The sequence below is a fragment of the Mustela lutreola genome, chromosome X, assembly GCF_030435805.1.
Source record: "Mustela lutreola isolate mMusLut2 chromosome X, mMusLut2.pri, whole genome shotgun sequence".
NCBI lineage: Eukaryota > Metazoa > Chordata > Mammalia > Carnivora > Mustelidae > Mustela > Mustela lutreola.
This window is the reverse complement of record NC_081308.1, coordinates 102,736,575-102,751,630: the sequence shown is the minus strand read 5'-3', so window position 1 is coordinate 102,751,630 and position 15,056 is coordinate 102,736,575. Positions and strand designations below refer to the sequence as shown.

Sequence of the window (15,056 nt, the reverse complement as noted above, 5' to 3'; positions counted from 1 at the left end):
ACCGTGGGGACCTGCCTGGATCTCCCCCCAAAATGGCCGTGGACATGTACCAAGCGCTGCCCTCCACCCCAGGTTTCCATTTCCACCAATCATTGTAGTCCATGCACTCTGCCAAAAGAAAGGTATCTTTCCGAGATACGTGGATGAGGTCTCTATTCCATGTGGCAGACACGTACTGAGTCCTTCCTACCTTGTGCCCCGACAATCTAAAAAGGAATGACTTTGTCTCTGGCCTTGAGGCACTCACAGGGGAGGCCAGTTTTGAACAAATAAGTTCCATCAAGTGTGATATGCTCTGGGAAGAGCAAGGCACAAAGAGGTAAAGGACAAGTAACAAAGAGCACACGAAGGAGACAACAAAGGTCTGGGAAGCCTTCCCTCCTCATCTGGACCTTGAAGGATGAACTCTTGCCAGACAGACAAGGGAATGGAGGGAAGGGAAGTCCGGGCCGGGGGAATGCTTGTACAAAGGCGAAGTGTGGAAGACTATGGAATATTCTAGAGATCTATGGCTTCCTTGGTTTAGCTAGCTCAGAGGCAGATAGACTGTGGAGCTAATGAAGCTTAAGCTTCATGGCCCTCATTTGCATAGGCCCTGCCAAGTTCCTGGAACTAATTTTTCATCATAATGTTGTTTTGACTTTCTGGAGGGCCCTTCTTCTAAGTGCATAAGCTTGATGTCCCACAGTACCTATGTCTGCCCCTGGGCTGGGGCTTGGCGTGAGCGAGGGAAAAGTCGGGGGAGATGAGCCTGAAGAGGGAAGCAGAGTCAGGTCATGGGGCAATTTCTAGAATGTGCAGACATGGAGCCATTGAGAGGTTTTATGAAGTAGAATGAGATAGTCTTAGGGCACCTGGGTGGCTCAGTTGGTTAAGCTTCTGCCTTTGACTCAGGTCACCATCCCAGGGTCCTGGGATGGAGTCACGAGGTGGGCTTCCTGCTCATCCGGGAGCTGCTTCTCCCTCTCCCTGGCCCCTGCTTGTGTGTGCTCTTTTTCTCTCTCTCAAATAAGTAAATAAAATCTTTAAAAAAAGAGAGAAGGAGATAGTCTGATTGGCCTTGAAGTAGGTTCTTTGGAAGGGTAGGGAGGGCAAGCAGACCAGTTAGGAGACTATTGGACCAATTAGATGGAGGCCAGAGTTAACACAGGTGCTGAGATAGGAAAGAGGAGGCAGGTTTGGTAAATATGGAGTAGGTAGAATCAACAGAACTCGGCAGAGACTTGGTATGGGGTTGTGAAGGCAGGAGAAGGATCTAGAATGAGGCCCAGATTTCTGGCTTTGGAGAGTGGACAAATGGTGGCAGCATTCAGCAGGAGAATTAATTTTAGACCTGTTGAGGTTGAGCTGTCCGTGGCCTACTGAGACCCCCTGATGACCTTCTGTGGTAGGCAGCTGAATATGCAGGGGTTAGAGGTCGGCAGAGGGTCAGTCCTGGAAATATCGATTGGGATTGTCAAGGTAGAGGTGCTATGTTCCAGCCGCAGACACATGCAAGATCACCCAGGGATCAGAGTGGAGTGTGGTAAACACTGGGGTACCGACAAAAAGCTAAGGGTAAGTCAGCAGATGGAGCAAAGGACCCGTTCCGGAAACAGACCGAGCAGGAATACACAGAGAGACTGCGGGGCTGGGGGGGGGGGCAGCTTGTGTTAAGAGTGGAGTGCGGGGTGGGGGGCGGGTGGGATGGCTAGGCACCGGGATGTGTTGAAGGAGGGGGTCAGGTGCCATGTGCATTTCACTAGATGTCACATGGTTAGCACACGGCCCGTCTCAGAAAAAGCCATTCATCATTCTGAGCAGTGTCTGTTCATCCTTTGAGGATCCTCTTGCTTCTTAGCCGAACTGGATCTCCAGTTCGCCTGTTTCTCCCTTGAAGTTCCAACAATTGTACTCATTTACCGATAATGAGTAAATATATTTAGCTTAATAATTGAACTGAATTTGGTTTTTCGTTGGAAATTCTAGATGGACATCTCTGCTTTTTATAGCTTTGCTTATTATGCTAATTTTGTTCCATTGAGAATAAATCGGACTCTGGGCAAAGGGGATGGATATTTGGGGTCATCTCAGCTGCAGATGGCTCGGGAACTTTTCAATTAAATCTTTCACGATTCTTGGCAACATGCATTTAACATATCTGACATTGGAAACTGCTTTGGTAATGACAGTTTGGGAGGACTGAGCTGATACGGTCCCTTAGAGGCTAATCTACTTCCATTACACTGGTAATATCCTTATTGTTTTTCCTGATTATAAACATGATGCATACTAATACAAAATCAAATAATACAAACTCAAATAAGTAGAAATGAAAAGCCTCTCAGAAACTGGGCGGGAGAGCAGAGGTGGGGCAAGCTCCAGGGATTTGTAATAAAAAGCAGTGTTTTCTCCATACTGATGGGATCATTTGGGCATAGATAAGTCAGTGCAGCCGCACTGAAGCAGAGAACCAGAATGCAATCCTTTACCCATGGTGCATGGTCTTCTAAGAAGAGCAGTGATTAAGGCCGTACCCTGGGGAAAGCCACTGTTTAATAAAAGATGCAGAAGCATGGGATGCCTGGGTGGTTCAGTTGGGTAAACGTCTGTCTTCAGCTCAGGTCATGATCCCAGGTCCTGGGATCGCGCCAAGCATCTGGCTCCCTGCTCAGCGGGGAGTCTGTTTCTCCCTCTGCCTCTCCCCACCTGCTCGTGGATCCCTCGCACTCTTAACTCACTCTCTCTGTCAAATAAATAGATACAATCTTTCAAAATCCAAAAAGATGCAGGAGCACAGGAACTGAAGAAGGAGACAGAGGACAGGCTAGAAAGAGGTGTGTTGAGAAACTTAGGTTTTGGTCCAGACCGACCTGGGTTCAAATTTCATCTTGCTACTCATGAGCGATGTTGGTACAAGTGTTCTGTGCTGCTCTTGGCTTATTGATAACTATTGTCCTGGCTGGTCCCACGCTTGTGGCTTCTTACGATTGCAAGATGGTCTCAGCAATAAGGACCAGGGAACTTGGAGACCAGAAAAGTTTATTATTTGCAGGTCCTGGAAAGCACATGGCACAGCTGGGACCACACAGTGAGGTCGCAGGATAGAGAAAGAGAAACCGGGTGTGGGTCTGGCGTTCTGCTTTTATTGAGATGGAGAGTTTAGGTCTAGGATTTGGTGGGCTTGCTCTAAATGGATGAATCTATTTATTTAGTTAGTTAGTTATTGGATTTTATTTATTCACTTGAGAGAGTGAGTGAGAGAAAGAGCACAAGCTGGGGGAAGTGTACGGGTAAGGCAGAGGGAAAAGATGACTCCCCGCTGAGCAGGAAGCTGGACATAGGGCTCAACCTCAGGACCCTGGGATCATGACCTGAGCCAAAGACAGACGCAAAATCTACTGAGCCACCCAGGCGCCCCTAGTTGGGCAAATTTAAAACATAAGAGAATTTTAAGCAGGAGAAGAGAAAAAACATGTGGCCCAAATGGTCTCTTATGGAAATCAACTAAGATTTCTGAAACAAAGTAGCCCCGTGGCGGGTGGTGGCAGTGGAGGGAGGGCTGACTCTTTACCTGAAGGAGGCTGGCAGTGTTTATTCCAGATAGTCAGCTTTCTTTGAAGTGGATACTTCTGCAATAAAACTTAAATCAGGCACTTGGCATGGCAGAAAAGAAAAACCAACCCTCGGAGCTTACACCATAAGACACTTCAATTCTCTATAGCTCAGTTTTCCCACCTGTAGAGTGGGAATGACGATAGTACTAGTATCTACCCTAGAGGGCTGTGGTGAGGCATACTTGCTGTGTTTGGCATATGGAATGGTCCAGCAATGCCGGGCACAGGGACGCTGGGGGGCTCAGTCCATTAAGGGCCTGCCTTCCGCTCAGGTCATGATTCCCAAGGTCCTAGGATTGAGCCCCGCATCAGGCTTTCTGCTCAGTGGGGAGCCTGCTTCTCCCTCTCCCTCTGATCCTCCTCCCACTTGAGCTCTCTCCCTCTCTCTCTCGAATAAATAAATAAATACCTAAAAAAAAAAGCAGTGCCCAACATAGAGTAACTAGGGAACAGAAGATATTGTTATGATCATTACTTTTATTGGTAGAAGAATCGAGGGAAAGTTGTACCATGTAGCATAATGGGAGAGAATAACAAATGGAACTGAAAAATATCCATTGGCTTTGGCAATATGAAGGTCATTAATACACTAAAGAATAATAATTCCAGGGAAGTTGTGGGTGGAAGCTAAATGGCCATGAGTGAATCGAAGATAAGTAAGTAAAGGCATCAGAGTAGCAAAAAGAGCAACAGGACAGAAAAGTGAGACTAAGATCAAATGCATGTTTACATGGGAATTTGCCATATGTAAGTCAGCAGGGAAAGAATGGACTATTCAAGAGAATGTGCTGGAAAAATAGGCCATCCATCAGGAAAAAATAAAACGAGACTGTCCCACACAAACACTAGGCAAAAAATAGATTCCAGATGATTAAAAACAAATTCTAAAAATATAAGGAGAAAATATAGAAGAATGTTTTTATAGCTTTAGGGATAAAGAAGGTTTTTCTAATTGTGACACAAAATCCCAAAGCCATGTAAGAAATGACTGACACATTTAAACTTTCTAAAATTAGAAAAAAAACCCTTTGCATACTGAAAGATGCTATAAACAAAAGACAAACTACAAACAAGGAGAAGAGATTTGCAACCTATGTCACAGACAAATGATTCTTCTCAAGTGTGAAAAGAGCTTCTCCAGTTCAGTGAGAAATAAACAGGTAACTGACAGAAGGGGGGGAGTGAAAAGGAATAGAAATTGACAACTAACCTACAAACCCAGACTCATCCCACAGTCACCAGTGTTTAGGGAAGAGCAAAATGAAACAAAGATTTTTTATCCATCAGAGTTGCAAAAATAAGAGACAAAGAGACAATGGCTGCTAACACCAGCTAATTTCATTCATGTTGCTGGGGAATGTAACTGGATACAGATGTTTTAAAGGGCAGATGTGGTAGGACATACTAAAATCTTAAATGTGGCTACCTTATGATCCAGCAATTCCACTTGTAAGAATACAGCCGAGGGAAACAATTGCACACGTTCATGAAAAACATACAGAAGGGGTGTTCACTGCCGCGTTGGATATGGAATAAAAAAAAAAAATTCGTAAGCACCTGAAATTTCCACCAATAGAGCAGCTAAATGAGCTGCAGTTTAAAAAAAGGCAAATCTGTGTACACTCATGTGGGGATGTTATTAAGTGAAAAGAGAAGTTGCAGAATGATAATGATACACAGATCATGACGCCATTTGTATAAGCCCACCCTTCCCAATGAAACACCAAACACACACCCCCCCATCAACGCAGAGAAAAAGATCTGTGAGGTGAACAAACAAACTGAAATCGTAGTTACCTCTGAGGAGGGGAGATCGAGTCCCAGGTTGGGTGTAGAGATTACTACAAAAAATAAATACAAACTTAAAAAAAAAAAAAGTCGCTCCTGACCTCTACACACTGCCTTATCTCTTTTTCCCAGTTCAGGAAAGCTTTTTAAAGGAGTGGTCTACACCCACTTTCTCTGTTTTTGAGGCTGAGAGAGAGAGGGTGAGGGCTTGAACGGGAATGGAAGCTTCGAGGACAGAGAGAAGGAAGCAGGTATGAGAGAGAGAATCCACACCTAGTAACCTAATTGATGTAGGGGATCTAGTTCAGTTGATAACATTACACTAAATGTCAACTGTGTGCCAGATACGTGTGAGGTGCCTGGGATACTAAGAAATAAGCAAGTTGTGGTTTAATGGAAGGGACTAATACGTAACCTACAAATTCTACACAGTGTAGTGAGTACCGTAACAAAGGCACATGGAAAGAGCTGTGGGGAAAAGTGTAGCCATCAGCAGAGCCTGGTGGGGGTTTAAGGTGGGGAGGAGGGGGTCAGGAATGGCTGAGCTAAGTCTTGAAATCGTGTGGGATGTGCACAAGTTAGCCAACCGGCATACTGTGGGTATTCGGTACCTCTCTGTCGAGTGAGTGAAACATACATTCAAGGGGAAAAAATTTTTTTTAAATACCTCTAAGGTTTTATCTTTCAAGACAAAATGGATCCACTGAACATTGTTAATGAGGGTGCTAATGAGGGTAGAAAACAGTCTACGATGTGTCGGAGACTGAGTGAGAATGAATGAATGAGTGAATGAATGATTCTTTCCAAAAGATCTCCATTTACCCATTAAATATTTATTGAACTTCTATTATATGCCAGGCCCTGTGGTAGGTGCAGAAGACAAGCTCTGTTCCTGAGGGAACAAAAGGCATAGGGCAGTAGTTGGATAGAAATGTGTGGTTGAAGGGGGCTGGGTTGAGGAAAGATCTTTCTTTTGAGATGAGGGAAGAGTTCAGCACATTTACAGGTTGAAGAGTCAGTCGGGGGCGAGGACCCCGGAGATGAAACAAGATTCTCAAAGAGCCTGAAAGCAATGAGAGCGAGTGCCCAGAGGGTGATGGGCCTGCACATGATGAGACGAGAGGGCGGTCGGAAAGGGCTGATTCCGTTTTAGAGGGGGGAGAGACTGGCAGGAAATTGAGCTGCTGTGAGGCTGGTGGCCCCAATTTTATTGGTAATGTTGCAACTGAGACGTCTCTCGAAAGTGGAGATGTCACACGCGAGCAAGTTTTGGAGCTCGAGGAAAGCAGTGAAAGTTTGGAAGGGTCCGTGGAGGCCATGGGAAGGCAGCCAGTCAAGGTCAAGGTTGCTATGTCTGAGGTTGGAGGCCGTGGCTTTGAGTGCCAAGACTTTTGTGATGGCCTCTAGCTAACTTCACCAGCCTCCGTGTGGGAGCAGAGGGCAGATCCCGAAATGTTTTCAGCATAGCAATTTGCTGGCCCGCTAGGGTGGAGGGGAGATGAAGACGTTGATAAAAGAGTGTTTCAGGTCATCAGTCATGAGGTTCGGCCCGGGTGGAGAAGGAGATGAGGCCAGCGAGGGGCTGATTGCTGGTGAGACAATGGAGAGGTCAGGGTACCCCAGGAGTCCGTGAGGCAAAAGGTCAGGTGGAGGAGGATCCAAGGTGTCCAAGGTGTAAGATGGTTGGAAAGGTGAGAGGTCATGGTCAGAGAGCGGGGGGTTAGAGGATGTCTTGGGGGAAGCTGATGCGGCCAATGGTAAGATGTATCGGTGGCTGAAGCAGATGGAGCCCGAGAGTTGTGGAGTTTGCACAGTCAGGGAATAAAGAGGCTGAAGTCTGACGGGTTGTCCAGGAGCACACTGCTGACTGCTGACACCCAGATTGGGAGAGAGACCGCATGGGTCAGGTGCCGCCAGAAGACGACAGAATAGGTCTCGAGAGAAAAAAAGGTTTTACGCTGAGGTAGAGGAGGAATTGTCTCGCAGTGGCATGGGGGGGCTGCAGGAAGGCCCACCCTGCTGACCCCAAGGCACACAGGCTGTGAGAGAGGACTTCTGGGTGGGACCGAGGAGTCTGCAGTTCCTACAAGCCCGCACGTTCGGCTCTGACCTTGTGCCTCCTTGGTTTTGCTGGCGGAGACGATTGTGTCAAGCACAGCGGGTGTGACCAGGCCTTGTAGGGTTGTGGTTGTGGGGGCACTCGGATGGCTGTGGCTATGCAGAGGATGGCACGTGGGAGAGGGAAGAGACTGGGGTGACCTGGAGGTGTCTAGGAGGCGTCTAGGAAGGTGTCTAGGAAGCGTGACTGGGGGGCGGTGAGCACTGCAGCCATGGAATGCACGAGACCGCCCAGGGATCACGTGTGTGCAATGTGTAGAATGACGGCAAAACATGGTCCAGGACGGAACCTTCAAGACAGGCCAATATTTAGGGTGAGTGAGAAAGAAGAGTTCTGGGGGCAGGAGAGAATGGAGGCAGGAAGCCAGAGGGCAGTGTTTCAGGAAGGGACTTGTCATCGGTGTCTAGAAAGATGACAGCTGAAAAGTGCTTGCTGAGGGCGCCTGGGTGGCTCAATTGGTTGAGCAACTGCCTTCTGCTCAGGTCATGATCCCGGACTTCCAGGATCGAGTCCCGCATCAGGCTCCCAGCTCCGTGGGGAGTCTGCTTCTCCCTCTGACCTTCTCCTCTCTCCTGCTCTCTCTCACTCATTCTCTCTCAAATAAATAAGATCTTAAAAAAAAAAAAAGAAAGAAAGAAAAGTGCTTGCTGAGGGGGTAGAATCATTAGTTTTCTAGAATACGGCTGTTTAAGAAACCCAAGGTAGTCATCTGGAAAACAATTCTAATGAATACCAGTGTGGTGAGGTAGCCATTTTTAAAAAACATTTTATTTATTTGAGAGAGAGAGAGATCACAAGTAGGCAGAGAGGCAGGCAGAGAGAGAGGAAGGGAAGCAGGCTCCCCGTGGAGCAGAGAGCCCAATGAGGAGCTCGATCCCAGGACCCCGGAATCGTGACCTGAGCTGAAGGCAGAGGGTTAACCACTGAGCCACCCAGGTGCCCCAATTGTCTTCCTTTTAGAGACTGAGTAATATTCCATTGTCTGGCTCTCCCCCATTTTGTTTAGCAAGGCATCAGTTGATGGTTACCAGGTCGTTTTTATCTTTTAGCAATTGTGAATAGTTCTCCTTTCTGTACTAGCTCCCAGCTCCCTTGCCTTCTTCCTATTGAAAATCTCCTCAAACTCGTTTCTGCCTCTGGACCATTACCTTTGTTATTCCTCTCCGGAATGCTCTTCTCCCAGATTCTCCCACAGCTGTCTTATACCTGTCCATGCAGTGCAGCTTAAAGGTCACATTGTCAGGGAAGCCTTCACAATCACTTTTTATCCCTGTTATCTAAAGGAATAAGAAGTAGCATCCAGACTAGGAATTGGTTTTTTAAAATATTTTTTAAAGTATTATCATTTATTAAGAGAGAGCATGAGCAGAGGGAGAGGGAAAAGCTGATGCCCCGTTGAGCAAGGAACCAGATGTACGGCTCAGGGCTCGATCCCAGGACCCGGGGATCATGACCTGAGCCGAAGGCAGATGCTTAACCCACTGAGCCACCCGGGCGCCCCAGACCAGGAACTGTTCTGTGCCTTTGGACTCCTTAGCAGATGCTTAACCCACTGAGCCACCCGGGCGCCCCAGACCAGGAACTGTTCTGTGCCTTTGGACTCCTTAGCAATCTAGTGAGGTCTGTGGACTCATTCTTCAGATAACCATCTTAAATGCCTAAAATATGCCCATTATACTAACAATACACTTCCCAAAATATTTTCAATTTGTGATTTAGTAACCCCTGTTACTTTATTAGTTCCTGAAGTAATATCTACATGCAGCTTGAATAACTATCATAATTTAGAGGGTGTGTAAGTATAAATGCTATTTTGAGCTATTTGCAATAACTGTAATAGGAAGCGAAAGCATCAGTGATTTCTATTGACTGTGAAATCACACATATTGCTAAAATTACTGTAGATCATTACCTACATTTGTACCTGAAAAACCGCTAAGCCTCGGTGAGGGCTCCGTGGAAACTATGTGTTTTTTTCCTACCCAAGTTGGTGGAATCTACAAATTCTCTCCATAGACCCCTTGGAAGTCTGTGAACCCCAGGTTAAGAGCTCGTGCCCTAAAATGTGAAAGACACACAGTAGTGACAAGGAGGGATGGGTTACGTTGGAACTGGGCTTTTTTTGGAAGACTTTCTTTTAGAGAGCGAGAGGGCAAGTGTGCGCCTGCGTGCACATGAGCGGGGGGGGGGGGGGCAGACAGAGAGACTCTCAAGCAGACTCCCTGCTGAGCGCAGAGGCTGTCTCAGGTCTCAATCTCACTACCTGAGCCAAAACCAAAGTCAGACACCCAACCCACGGAGCCGCCCAGGTGCCCCTTAGAACTGGGTTTTGTAGCAGCTGGAAGCCATTGCAGGAGGCCGGGGAGTGATGAGTGGGAGGAGAAAACTGTCTTCTCCATCGTTCCACAGAACCTGGGTGTGAGAGACAGAGAAATTTCCAGCTGAGAAGGCACATGAGGGAAGCCTTGTCTTTGAAGGGGAGTCGGGTATCGCCCGGGAGAAGGAAACATTTGTGCACACTGCCTGTGGGGGTGAGGGATTTGGTGTATAGTGGACTGGAGGCCAGTGAGCACAGCAGAATGGGGTGGGGAATTCTTCCTATATTCCGGGTAAGTTGGACACCGAGGAGAAGATGAATCACCCAGGACTGGCCGGTTTGGCTGGTCTGATTCAGAGACTCCTAAGGGCCTGAGGCGGCAGCAGAAAGATAGGCCCAGGGCACCACCAGAGACTGAGGGGTGGGGGAGGGCGAGAAAAAACTCAAAACGCACTCTCTTCTTTCCTCCTCTGGTTCCTTTTTCAGAACAAAAAAAATGAAGTTTAATAAAAAAAAAAAGTTATGTTGGAGCGCCTGGGTGGCTCAGTGGGTTAAAGCCTCTGCCTTTGGCTCAGGTTATGATCCCAGGGTCCTGGGATCGAGCCCCACATCGGGCTCTCTGCTCAGTGGGGAGCCTGCTTCCTCCTCTCTCTCTGCCTGCCTCTCTGCCTACTTGTGATTTCTGTCTGTCAAATAAATAAATAAATCTTAAAAAAAAAAAAAAAGTTATGTTAAGGAGGGAAAAAAAAAGAAGCAGTGCCATAATTTGATAATTCAAATGAGCCAATCATCCAAAAATTACTTAGAGAGGTCAAAGGGGTGCAACCCCCTCCCTTGCTCCTAATTCTTCAGGAACCTTCTAAGGACCTCAGCAACCAAGAGATTCTTGGATGCTGTTCCCCTTCAGAATGATGTTTGGCTCAGAGGCATCAAAGGAAGGAATAAAAAAAGGATTTTATTTTTAGAATTTTCTCTGGGACTCCAAGATACCTTGCACCTGGATCTCTCCTCTGTATGTAGTGTTCAGAATCTAGGATTTAGGGGTTCTTTTTTTTTGTAAGCTATTTTCCCTTCTGTAGCAGGGGGATCTTTCAGAAAGGTTCCACTTGGGAGCTGCGGCCGGTGGGAAGCATTGGCCGGGCCCTGCTCTCTTTGATTCTGTTTCTGTCTCTGCCAGCTCACCGTGCTGGGTTTGAGAGCAAACCTTCTGGCTTGGATGGTGAGGCAGCGGACAGGCTGGTGGGGGGATGAGAGCAGAGGCAGAGCTGAAGCCGTGCTGACCTAGTTAGAGCTGAGGCAGGCTGCAGAGGTGGCAGAAATGGCCCCGGAGAGAAGAGAGAAGCTTCCCAGGACAGGGAGGAGCAGAGGATTGGCTCTGGTTTCAGACACCCTGGCAAGACTTGGGGTCATAAAGGGGACTATGTGTAGAGACTGTGAGCTGGGTGTGTGTGTGTGAGTGTGTGTGTGTACATGTGTGTGGGGGTGGACAATCTTTACCAAATGTTGTCCACTTGCTTAGATTTTAAAGTCATACTCTTGGAGGAAATGAAAACCAGAAAAATATGTGGACCTTAGGGGAGCTAGTGGGCAGTGTCATAAACCCAGTGAGACTGAGCAGAACCCAGGCTGTTCTGAAAAGCTCCCCCTGCAGTGGGTCAAGGAGCGGTCCCAGCCCCCACCAGGTCCCCAGCTCCCACACTAGGCACTGGGGAGAGACGCAGGGAGCACGGACGCAGAACCAGCCTGGAGCATAGTCAGCCCACCCCCGGGACTGCCCGTGGGCCCCACGCTGCCTCGGGCCCCCATGGGGGAGAGAGGAGTGCCCTCTGTGGCCTCTGGCCCTCAGAGGGACAGTCTATTTGAGGGAGTGGTCATCCTTGGCGAGTGACAGTAAGTGATCCGATAGCCTTATTATTATTATTATTATTATTATTATTATTATTATTTTATGCTCCAGGGTCAGAGAAAGGATTTCTGGCAAAAGTGGGTAAGGCTTTGTGGAAGAGGAGGTGAACAGTCCATGACCCTGAGGGGTGGGAGGGCAGGACTGGGCTGAGAAGGGAGACACAGGTGGTCCAGAGCGAAGGTACGCCCGGAGCTGAAGTTGGACCAAGGAGGTGGCGGGCCCTTGGGCCCGACGGGACAGGCAGGCCAATCAATGGGATATGGAGGAACCCAACTGGATGAAGAGAGTCAGATGACCCAGGGCCGAAAGCGCGGGTTTGGAAGCAGTTGGGCCATGTCTCTGCTCTTCCCCACCTTACCCCCCAGCTACAAGCCCATTGTGGAATTCATTGACGCCCAGTTCGAGGCTTACCTGCAGGAAGAGCTAAAGATCCGCAGGGTACTGCACACCTACCACGACTCCCGAATCCACGCCTGCTTGTACTTCATTGCCCCCACGGGCCATTCCCTGAAGTCTCTGGACCTCGTGACGATGAAGAAGCTGGACAGTAAGGTACGAAGTCAGGGGTGAGGGCGGGCGGGAGGCCGGGCACATGGAAATCGCCCTTACCCGTCTCTCGGGCCATGCAGGTGCCAGATTGCAGAAGATGCTCTGGGGCCTCCTCATCCTCCCCTTCATTCCCTGATCCTCCAGAGAGATGGTGTTCTTGATCCAGCACCCACGTTGTATGCTTTGTGATCTGTTTTCCTGGTGTGGGGCATGGGTTAACCTCTGAGGGTTAAGGGTGGCTGCAAGCAAGATGGCCGCCTGGGCCTAGGGGCTCAGCCTTTGGCAACGGAGAGGTGTTTTCTTCTTTGCCCCAAGATTAACTGGCCTGTTCCAGAATCGAACATGGCAAACTGGATTTTGAAAGTTATTATTTCTATTATCAGTAATAATTTTAGTAACAGCAGCTAATGTTTGCTAAATCCTCATTATATGCCACTCTGAGGCAAGCACCATCTGGACGTCTCCTGGAATTCTCACAGCCCAGTAAGGCAAACACCGTCATTATCCCCCACTTACCGGAGGAGACATGGAGGCTCTAAGAGGTTAAGGGACATGCCTGTTGTCATGCAGCTGGCAGAGTTTAGATTTGAACTCAAATCCCTGGCGCCATGTTCTGTGGCCTCCAGGCCTGAGAAAGGTGGCTGCGGGAATCAGTCATGTCCTTCCCTGAAAGGAACTCAAAAATGTAAGTCCCACGTCAGATGGAAATCAGACAAGGATTCGTCCTCTGAAAGGACTATTTACTGTACAAAAGAATAAAGGCAAGATTCCTTAAAAAGCCTAATCCAATTTCCCCCTAAAATTTCCTATGTGCCTGGCCCTGGGGCGAGTACCGTATATGCATTATTTTATTTCATCTTTCCAAGAATCCAAGGTGGTGGTTACCATTATGCCCACTTCCTCTTGAGAACACTGAGGCACAGAGAGCCAAGTGGCTTTCCCTAGGTCAGACAACTTGTAAGGAAGGGGTCCAGGATTTGGACCTGGCTGTCTCTGACTCCAAGGTATTTTATTTTGTGAAATTCAAATTTATATGCATTACTTAGTAGCCTATCCATGATAAAAAGACACTTTCAGGTCAAATCAAAATAGAAGCAAATTTTTGATTTTTTTGCCCCAGGATGCTCACCACCCACGAGAACTGGGCTGCTCTGGAAAGGTCGCTATGCCCTGCGTGTCCTGTATAGGGCAGCAGAGAGCCACGCACCGGTGGTCTGGTGGGTGGGTTGGGTGGAGTTAATCAGCCTTTGGCACATGCTGGTCCTGAGTCCATGGGGACACCGTGGAAAGTGACAAGGAGAATTGGCTCTGTCTGCTGTTCCACCTTGGCAATGGCTTTGACCCTCCCACCACCCCCCGCTGCCCTGTGTCCTTCGAAGACTTCAAAGAACGTACCTGTAGGGTCCCATCTTTCTCTGAGCTGCGCATGACACTGGAGACAACCTTTGCGGGTACTCCTCAGGTAAAGCATAAAGCAGGCTGTCTTTAGCCTCCAAGTGTAGAGCTCCTCCTGGGGCCCAAGGACTGTCGATGATGCTTCCCATCCCCTGCCCCAAGTCTGCTGGTGGCAACACCTCTGCCCCGCACATGAACCTGAGCCCAGGTGTGCTCTGTCTCACGAAGACACGTGCGTGTCACAATTCTTTACCTTCCCGCTGCAAAATCCCTGTCTCTCCTTGGAGTCATTTCAGGGGCCAGGGCTCAGGTGAATTGAACCTTGGTGTGGCGTTAGGCCTTTGTCCTGCTGTCAGCAATTGGACATATCCACCTGCTTGCTTTGTACAGAAATTAATCGCAAAACAGGCAGGGTAACTCTTGTTTGCATGAGGTGTCAGATCACACTGGAGACTGAGAGGGTCCTCTCCCTCCAACTGGGTTGGTTCATAAGTTTACTGCTAGAAAGGAGGTGGGTCCCTAACACACTGGGGCAAACCTGCCCCAGATAGGTTGGAACAATTTACTGTTGACAAGGAGAGGCCCCCTGCCCTTCTTGTCAAGCACAGATTCCCAACTGTCATCTTTCTGCTTGGAATCACTCAAGAAGTGACCTCGATATTAAGGTATCACACAGCTCATCGATTTGGAGCTGAGCTGGTTAAGATTCTGGAATTAGGAAGAAGGCCGAAGTTGGATCTGGATCCCAGTTCTGCTACTTACTGCTCTGTGGCCTTGGACAAGTTACCGAGCCCCCCTGTGCCTCGGTTTCTCATCGGTAAAGTGAGAGGGGTGTCTTCAGGATTCATTGTGGTAATCCATGTAAAGCACTTAGTTCAGCACACAGCACTGAGTAAGCGACCCCCATCATCATTTATTATGCTGTGATTTGGCTACAGAGGTGGCCAGTCCTGGGCTGGTGGGTTGAGCTCGTGGGAGTCCTCTGTCACGCCGCTATCGGTCGCAGATTACCAACAGAGATTCTGCTTTGCGCCTCCCTTCCGCAGGTGAACATCATCCCCATCATTGCCAAATCAGACGCCATTTCGAAGAGTGAGCTAACCAAGTTCAAAATCAAAATCACCAGCGAACTTGTCAGCAACGGGGTCCAGATCTACCAATTCCCGACAGATGATGAATCAGTGGCAGAGATCAATGGAACCATGAACGTGAGTGTGGGCAGAGGAATTCAACTTGCTGACTTTGCTGTTTATTTTTATTATTTTTTATTATTTTTCTTCTTTAGAAAGATTTCATTTATTTGTTTTTGTGAGAGAGCGAGAGAGCATGCATGAGCAGGGGGGAATGGCAGGCAGAAGGAGAGGGAGAAGCAGGGAGCCAGATGGG

The 15,056-nt window shown here is 48.2% G+C and overlaps 1 protein-coding gene across 9 annotated transcripts in view; it reads left to right on the top strand.

Moving 5' to 3' along the window:
- SEPTIN6 (septin 6) overlaps positions 1-15,056 on the top strand; it is a 59,400-nt gene that overhangs the window by 24,622 nt on the left and 19,722 nt on the right. For all 9 annotated transcript variants that reach the window (XM_059156664.1, XM_059156667.1, XM_059156666.1 and 6 more), the window contains 2 exons: positions 12,092-12,278; positions 14,717-14,878. In XM_059156664.1, coding sequence (XP_059012647.1) covers positions 12,092-12,278; positions 14,717-14,878 — 349 coding nt within the window. The remainder of the gene's footprint in view (positions 1-12,091; positions 12,279-14,716; positions 14,879-15,056) is intronic.